General features: G+C 47.3%; 4 protein-coding genes across 4 annotated transcripts; 1 reads left to right on the top strand and 3 right to left on the bottom strand.

Annotated features, from left to right (window-relative positions):
* Nucleotides 1-1,320: 1,320 nt before the first annotated feature.
* Nucleotides 1,321-3,045, bottom strand: KL911_004120 (uncharacterized protein; the record flags this gene model as incomplete). Its single annotated transcript, XM_043199377.1, has 1 exon — nucleotides 1,321-3,045. The coding sequence occupies one exon, from the start codon at nucleotides 3,043-3,045 to the stop codon at nucleotides 1,321-1,323; it is 1,725 nt and encodes a 574-aa protein (XP_043053389.1).
* Nucleotides 3,046-3,200: 155 nt separating this feature from the next.
* On the bottom strand, nucleotides 3,201-4,706 carry KL911_004119 (uncharacterized protein; the record flags this gene model as incomplete). The annotated part of the gene is made up of 1 exon (XM_043199375.1): nucleotides 3,201-4,706. One exon carries the CDS (start codon nucleotides 4,704-4,706, stop codon nucleotides 3,201-3,203), a length of 1,506 nt encoding a protein of 501 aa, XP_043053388.1.
* Nucleotides 4,707-4,812: 106 nt separating this feature from the next.
* KL911_004118 (uncharacterized protein) lies at nucleotides 4,813-5,607 on the top strand (the record flags this gene model as incomplete). The annotated part of the gene is made up of 1 exon (XM_043199374.1): nucleotides 4,813-5,607. The coding sequence occupies one exon, from the start codon at nucleotides 4,813-4,815 to the stop codon at nucleotides 5,605-5,607; it is 795 nt and encodes a 264-aa protein (XP_043053387.1).
* An 18-nt stretch (nucleotides 5,608-5,625) lies between these two features.
* Nucleotides 5,626-8,162, bottom strand: KL911_004117 (uncharacterized protein; the record flags this gene model as incomplete). Its single annotated transcript, XM_043199373.1, has 2 exons — nucleotides 5,626-8,024; nucleotides 8,090-8,162. 2 exons carry the CDS (start codon nucleotides 8,160-8,162, stop codon nucleotides 5,626-5,628), a joined length of 2,472 nt encoding a protein of 823 aa, XP_043053386.1.
* Between the last annotated feature and the right edge of the window lie 101 nt (nucleotides 8,163-8,263).

Genomic DNA, 8,263 nt, shown 5'->3' with positions numbered 1-8,263 from the left:
CATCTGGTCACGTCGGCCTCCAACATCTCGCTTTTGTCGCTCAACCAGCAGGTCGCCACGCTCTCGTCCACCCCGTCACCCCGCTTACCCGGCCCTCTCTCCCCTTTTCCTACTACCACTTCCCCTCTGTCGCATCACGTCTTCCTGCTTGTTGTCGCTTCGCTCTACACACACTCTATCTCCCGCTTCCCCTTCTGCTCCCCTCCCCACACTCCACCAACCCGTCCTCTCTACCCTCCCCTGCCCTGCCCTGCTCTCTTCCCCTACGCTCCGCTTCCACTCCATCCCTGCTACTTACTACCCATCCATACCCTGCCCTGCTTGGCGCTTTTACTTTTACTTTTCTTCCTTTTTAGTTTTACCTTCAAATCCTACAAAACGACACAACCTCGTGTGATGCCATCCCAACAATGTACTCCGGTTAGTGCCACTACTGGTGATATTGTTGGTTCACTTTCCCACGACGCGCGGTCAGTCGCAAGCCCTTCCTTCCCAGCCCTCAGCGCCCTCAACGCCTAGGTCCGGGTGCTGGGGCGCTAGCTCTACGCTAGGCTACTTGGTTACATTGACGTCAGGAAAGACTTAGATGGATGATTCCGAGGTTGAATGTCAATGAGGCTCTGGAGTCCGCAAAATATATACATCCTTAGCATCCCAGTCAAGTAACCTCATATATGAGACAATCATTGGGATTTTCGTTGACTTTAACTTTGGTCTCTCCGTGTCCTCTTATTCAATCCTGAGCAGCTCTCCGACACGGTGAACGAAGAATGCATGACTGAATAAATGGAGTTTCTTGATTCACAGGTCTCCAAATTCTTTGGTTTACCATTGTAACTGGCCAAAATCAAACCTTGAACGGAATAGCTTTGAGGAATGCCTCTATCTATAGATACATCACAATCAGGATAAAACTACTGTACTTTTGCGAAAATGTGGCGATGTCGTTGAGCCATCAACTGCTTCAACAGATAAGATAAATTTTCATCTGATCTGGTCGTTTCTTTATCTGGTTCGGCACGACCTTTAGCTGACCCTTAGTCACAGTTGCAAATCGGCCCCTCGCTCAGCGTTCTCAATGGAGGGCTTCGTTCTCGCCAATTGAATTTCTTCCGGTCAAACTCGTTCTCTGCAGCAGCCTTTGAAGTGGAAACTAATAGGATGCGAAGTCAGATTTGCCGTTTGGATGTCGCATAAACTAATCGTCCACAAATCCATCCCTCTCATTAGTTATTTGTTACACTCTACGAAAAGATAAATCTCGATAGAAATAAATTCGATCATCTGTTTCAGCGAACTAAACCTGCACGTGACCAGATCTTACATCTGACCCACGGATCTTGCACTCATGACAACCTGTATGTCGTCGCTTTTGTGCTCGTAGCTTCCAGACGCAACGTCTTTCTCCTCTTCAATCACTGTTCCAGGGTAGCCCACGCCGTTGATTGGCTCATCATCCTCAAAAAACCCGTTGGTGTCGACCAAATACTCCCAAGTTTTTGGAGTCTCGCTGTACGCATCAGGATATATTTTTGGCTTGAAGTACAACCCCAAAGCAGTGTAGGCAACAAAACCAATGATGAAAGTGTATAGCCAGCCACCGTAGAAAATGTCTGAGGCTGTCTGGGTCAATGCATCAGCATGATACGATCTGTATAGACCAGGAATGGCGATAATGGGGGAAATGACCCAAGCGGCTCCAGCCCAAAGGTTGCATCCCTTATAAAAATAATAAATTCCCTTTGGATTCTTGGTGTACAACGAGGGAACGTGGATGTTGCCCTTGCGGATGATGTAGAAGTCAGATAACAGACAGCCAAGTAAAGGAGCCACAAAGATGGAGTATGAACCAAGAAACGAAACTAGTGTTGCTGCAGAGTTGATCATTTTCCATGGGACCATTGCCCATGCCAGAAGCCCCAGAAAAATCTGGCCGCGAACAATAGTGAAATATTTTGGGAGCAGACCACACAGGTCAGCAGCAAACGGAATAGAGTTGCCAAATATATTTGTACCCGCCGCACCAACAGCAAATGATAAAGAACACAGAAACACGGCACATCGCGTGCCTGGGCCCCACTCATTTTCAAGAATGGCAGTCATCAGGTCCCACATGCTCCAGTACGATTCTCCATATGCTCTGCGGATGGAAGCATTTGAAGCCATACCAATCAGCAAAATTGCAAGGGTTGAAGGGATATAGCCAATCGATTGGGGCCAGGTGGCACTGTGTTTTTTCTTTGCATACCGAGCAATATCTGGCTGGTTAATGATCATTGCAGACACCGATCCAATGATGGAGTTGATCATATGAATCCATTGGTTACCCGTAGTGGAAACCTTTTCCACCTTGACACCAATGTCGTAGTCTCCAGGCCCACCACCCTTGATCATACAGAAGATAAACAAACCAAAGGCCGCAATGGGCATGATGATGCCCTTGACAGTGAAAAACCAGCGGATCTGTCTTGGATGCAAAAACATTAACGGAAACTGTGCCATCCAATAAAGCAAAAAGGCAACCATGAGCCGCGTCGTAATTCCAGCACTATCAGGGATATGGTTTGGAATATCTGTCCATTTATGGCCAAACATGCAGCGCAGAGCAATATCGAAACATCTAGAGCCATAATAAGTTTGGACACCGAACCATAAGGCTGCCACAAACATACGCACAAACACAAAGAAGCTGCCAAGCCGGACACCAAAGACTGCCCTTGCAACCGCAGGGTACCCAATATGGTAGTCGGCTCCCGAACGTGCAGACACGACCACTAAGAGACAGCAGAAGAAGGTAGTTAAGATAGCACCCCCGATAACCTGTTTATATGGAAGCCCTGTGGCTTTCATAAGTGAAGATCCTGTATTCCACGAACTAACCCCAAACGCTGACTGGAACCAAACCACGATGTAATTGTACGTCCTCCAGGTTCTCTCCTGTGGAGGAGTTGGTTTCAGATCGCGGTTGGCTCTAAGCAAATCATCTTCATTCTCAGTACTGTCTCGCACGGACACATAGTGGTCAAAGCGTTTGAGGGCGTTCATTTTGATGAGAGTTTACCGATTCGAGGCTGGTTTTTATAGTTTTCAAAAATCTGCCGAGACTTTGATAAGTTGCCCTATCGTGCATAAAAAATTTTGCGAATTTGGAAAGCAGAGATTGAAGATAAGAAAATACTCTCGGGTTGGGCAATATATCTCTATTCAAAAATATAGGACAACTTGCCCATAGGGCCGGGCATGCTGGACCCTGTCCGCTTTACATACTGGCCTGTGCTTTTTGAGGCCATCAGACCGCCGTTATCTCTATCCCAGACCACACAACCCCGCAAAATGGTGTATCTTGGCCAGTTTGTAAATTCCACTCCTTCAAAAGGCGAGTAGTCTATGCCATGGTGGAGCATTGAGTTACTCAGAACGAATGGTGCCATTTTACCTTTAGGGTACCAAATAACAAAGTCTGCGTCCTTGCCAACAGCAATCGTTCCCTTCTTATCTAGGCCGTACAATTTTGCAGGGTTCGAGCAGCACAGTTCAACGTACCGTTGTGCAGTAATTCTACCTGTCTCAACACCTTTGCAAAAGAGCAAAGGCATTCTCGTCTCAATGCCCGGTAGGCCATTTGGTACCTTTTTGTAGTGGGGAATCCCATTCACCAAACCAGCTTTTTTTCCTAGCGGATGGTCGTAAATAGTTGGAGCATGGTCGCTGCTGAACACTGTCACCGTTCCGTTTTGAATGGCTTTCCACACGCCATCGAGCTCAGCTTGAGATTGTCTCAATGGTGGCGAGCAAATGTACTTGGCACCCTCAAAAGGATCATCTTTGTGGACATGATGTGAGCACTGGTGTTTCAAGTAGTCAGCTGTCAAAAATAAATACTGTGGACAAGTCTCTGCAAATATTGGCACCAGATTGTTTTGTGCATCTCTAACGGTCGCCAATGCCGTTTCAGATGACATGTGCACAATCAGAATAGGAACATCTATCATTTTGGATAAAGAAATGACCCGATAAGTGGCCTCGTCCTCAGCTACTTTTGGACGACTCTCAGAGTGGTAAAACGGATCCGTAAGTTTCTTCTCCTCCAGTTTTTTGCCTATGAAGTCAATGATATCTGCGTTTTCCGCATGGATCATTGTAGTGATTCCCAATTTGCGATTCGACAAGAGAATTTCGAGTACCTGCTCGTCGGAAAGACGATACCGAGGATACGTCGTATACACTTTAACCGAGGTGATTCCGTGCTGCTGAGCCAGCAGGGGAAGCTGGGTCTTGAGTATTTCGTCAGTGGGATTGGAAATGATCACGTGGAACCCATAATCACAATAGGAGCTATTTTTTGCCACTGTGTGGTACTCTTCAACAGCAGAAACCAAGTCAAAATCCTCTTTGGAGTTCTGGATTGCAAATGGGATCACCGTGGTAGTCCCTCCCGGAGGAGCAGAACGTGTTCCAGATTCAAAAGTGTCACCAGCAGGAGTGTTCTTCTGGGACAGATGGACGTGCGAGTCAATACCGCCTGGCATGATATAGCCTCCCTCGGCATCTATAATTTTTTTTCCCGTGAGCGGTGTTGCTGAGATCTGTTCGATGACGCCACCTTTGATACCAATGTACGTTGATGGTGGCATCACGTCGGAACCCACAACGACAAGCCCGTTGTGGATAACCAGATCGAATTGCCCTCTTTGATACGAAAACATGCTATTTTCGATTTGGCCGAACCAGCTCCTTTTTATCGCAGATAAGTTGCCCGATCCTGCATATAAATAAAAAGGATAGCCACAGGACAGGGACTCGATAAATTTCATGTCTCTACAGTTAGAAGATCTTCCATTCGTTGGCGGTTCGGGAACTTCCATCAGAGTTCTATTTGTCAATCCTAATGCCACAGCCTCGATGACAGCGTCTTGTCTGAAGATGATTTCTAGCAGTCTTCCGCCGGACACTACGGTCTATGGGTATACTGGGCCAGCTGGTAAGGCTCCGGTGACAATTGAAAGTCATTTAGACTCCGTGATATCTGCAGCCGAGTGTCTTAGAGATGCCTACCCTCTCTTCTCTCAAGTCGATGCCGCTGTTGTTGGCTGCTTCTCGGACCATCCTCTCGTCAACTCTATACGAGAAGAGTTTGATATCCCATGCTGTGGAATAATGGAGGCAGCATTCTACACTGCCAGGATGCTCGGCGGAAAGTTTGGAGTCCTTTGTACTGGATATCGATCACAAATCCGTCACCAGTACGCCGTCCAAGCCTACGGCTTGGAAAACTTCTGCGCAGGCCTTTTGTCGACAAAACTCACAGTCAAGGAGCTAGAGACGAAGCCAAGAAAAGAGGTTCTCTCATTGATGGCCAGTTGTGCAAAGCAGCTGGTTGAGCAGCAAGATGCCGACTGTATTGTTCTCGGCTGTGCGGGGATGGCAGATATGGCTTCAGCTGTCGAACAGGCACTGGAAGGACGCAGCGTGCAAGTCATCGACGGAGTTTGCTGTGCCGTTAATATACTGTCTGGCTTTGTACGTATGGGGATGAGAACTTCCAAACGGGGATTGTTCACATGGGCTAAGCCGGGAAGAGAATTAAGGGGACAGCCTTACCTCTAACAAAACCTTAATTGTATTCTATACAAGTTTGTCAAGCCATAAAAGGGGTTGGGAAACAGTAAACTGTTCTTCCAGGAAATTTCCCTCGCTCGACGTTCCCACAAAAACAGTGTACGTCGCTGCCTCCATAATCCATTTATCGCAAGCTTCGTTCCAGTAAGAAGTGGCAAACTTGCCGTCGATGGATATGTGTACTTTCTGCGAGCTTCCAGCTTCCAAATATATCTTCCTGAAACCTTTCAGCTCTTTGAATGGCCGCTTAATTGCCGGACAGCTTTGATGAACGTAGACCTGAACAACCTCTGCACCGGCACGATCACCTGTATTTTCCAACAAGACGTCAACCTGCAGCACGCCATCGTATTCCACTTTCAAAGCAGACAGAGCAAAGGATGTGTAGCTAAGACCGTAACCAAATGGGAAAAGTGAGGGAACTTTAAATGTGTCGTAAAAACGGTAGCCAACGTAAACATCCTCACCATAGAGCACCCTGCCGTTTTCTGTCCCAAAATTAAGATACCCAGGACAATCCTGTAGACGTCTGGGGAAGGTAAGGGGCAGCTTCCCAGCAGGGTTGATTTTTCCAAAAATGACATCTGCAATTCCGTTGCCTGTTTCGTTTCCTCCGTATGATGTGTACAGCAGAGCCTTTGCTTTGCTCACCCAGGGCATTTCGACTGGCGTCCCAGCCTGAATCACCACGACAGTGTTTGGATTTGCATCCAGCACAGACTCAATCAGACGATCGTTGTGACCGGGGAGTTTCATGTCCTTCCGGTCTGATCCCTCAGATTCCCATTCTTTGTTCAGCCCTGTAACAACAATAACTTGCGAGACTTGACGAGCTGCCTCTGCTGCCTTCTGTATCTCCTGATCATCGTCTATCCGCGGAGCACCACCAAACATCAGACCTCCTGCTCCAAAAAAGACAGGATTCGACTGGTGAAGCATACTCGTTGGGGACGAGCCAAACTCAATACGTAGCTTGTACTTTTGTCCGGCTTTCACAAAATAAGATCCACGGACCTCAACTGTTCCTTTTCCATAGAACGACTCGCCAGCTTTCTGGTTGTGCAAATTATCAATGATCAACTGATCGTCCAAAAACAGCAGCGCAGTTCCGTAAACACTGACACCAAAATCGAAAATTCCGTCCACTTCGGGAGTGAAGTTCGATGTGAGGCAACAATAAAATGTGCCTGACTTCAATTTCGGGTTGACATAGTCATTCATCCGGAAATAATTGACGTCTCTTAGGATCAGATCATCAACTGCGTCCCGGTCCTTGACCTCAAAAGACTCGTTGTATATCTGAAAGCGCACACCAGTACTTCCATTGTCTAGTTTCAAATAGCGAGCAAGAGAAGGCATATATCTGTGAGAATATGCTCCGATCTGAAACGATACATTCTCTGGGCCAATCTCTTCTCTGATTGCATCAAATGGAGACACAGTGTAGTATGGCGTTACTAAAGCAGACCCCCCACCGGAGTAGGCAGTGTATATAGCATTGGGACCAATGACCAACGTCTTTTCCTTCTTTAGTGGTAGCACACTATCTTCATTTTTCAAAAGCACCACGGCCTCGCCTGCTAATTTCCTCAAAAAGGCTCTGGTTTCAGAAACATCACGCTGCTCTTCTGCCTTGTCTTCCTCAACACCCGCATCTATGACACTGTTTGCCAACTGAAGCACTTTACGAGCGCGCTCGTCCAATACCTCTTTCGAAATCTTGCCAGCAACCAAGGCCCTACTTAGGTTAGGTCCTCTCCATATTCCCGGACCGGGCATTTCCAAATCCAGGCCAGCCAGCAATGCTCCTGTAGTGGAGTAGGTGCCTGTCCAGTCTGACATTATGAGGCCTTGATAACCCCACTGGTTTTGGAGAATTTCGGTGAGCAAGTATTTATCCTCGCTCACATGGACTCCATTGACTCGATTGTAACTTGTCATAATAGCTTTGGGATTGGATTCTTTGATCGCAATCTCAAACGGACGGAGATAAATCTCACGCAGAGCACGCTGGGAAATCACTGAGTTCGAGCTGAATCGCTCGTGCTCCTGGTCATTGCCAACGTAGTGCTTCATAGTGGCAGCAAGACCAGACTTTTGAAACCCATTGATATACGCAGCAGAAAGGATACCTGATAGGTACGGGTCTTCCGAAAATGACTCAAACCCACGTCCGCCGAGAGGAACGCGCTGGATGTTGGCTGTCGGTCCTAAGATAACGTGCACACCTTTAGCTCGGGCTTCTTTGTCCAGCAACTCGCCGACTTGGAACAGAAGTTCGCCGTCCCATGTAGACGCAAGGGCAGTCCCTGATGGGATACATGCGGTTGGAGTACTATTGAAGTGGTTCTGACCGCGGATACCATTTGGGCCGTCCGAAGTACGAATTTTGGGAATTCCAAACTCTGGCAGACCAGTTGTGTGCCAGTAATCGGCGCCTTGAAATTAGAGTTCTGAAGATGTCACGTACCTGCGGTGAGAGCAATTTTTTGAGCTTCCGTGAGGTGCTGGAGCACTTCTTCAACTTCAAATCTGCGAGACATGTGTGTAGTTTTGGGTTTGAAAATACTTTTATGTGCCCAGAATTTTTCTACCTTCGGGCAACGTACATTGCGGGCGATATTATTATCAATATGATAATAAG

Source organism: Ogataea haglerorum (assembly GCF_019207285.1).
Source record: "Ogataea haglerorum isolate 81-453-3 chromosome Unknown 81-453-3_NODE_11_length_416158_cov_97.210077, whole genome shotgun sequence".
NCBI lineage: Eukaryota > Fungi > Ascomycota > Pichiomycetes > Pichiales > Pichiaceae > Ogataea > Ogataea haglerorum.
The sequence above is the reverse complement of the archived record's forward strand: the minus strand, read 5'-3'. Positions and strand labels throughout refer to the sequence as shown.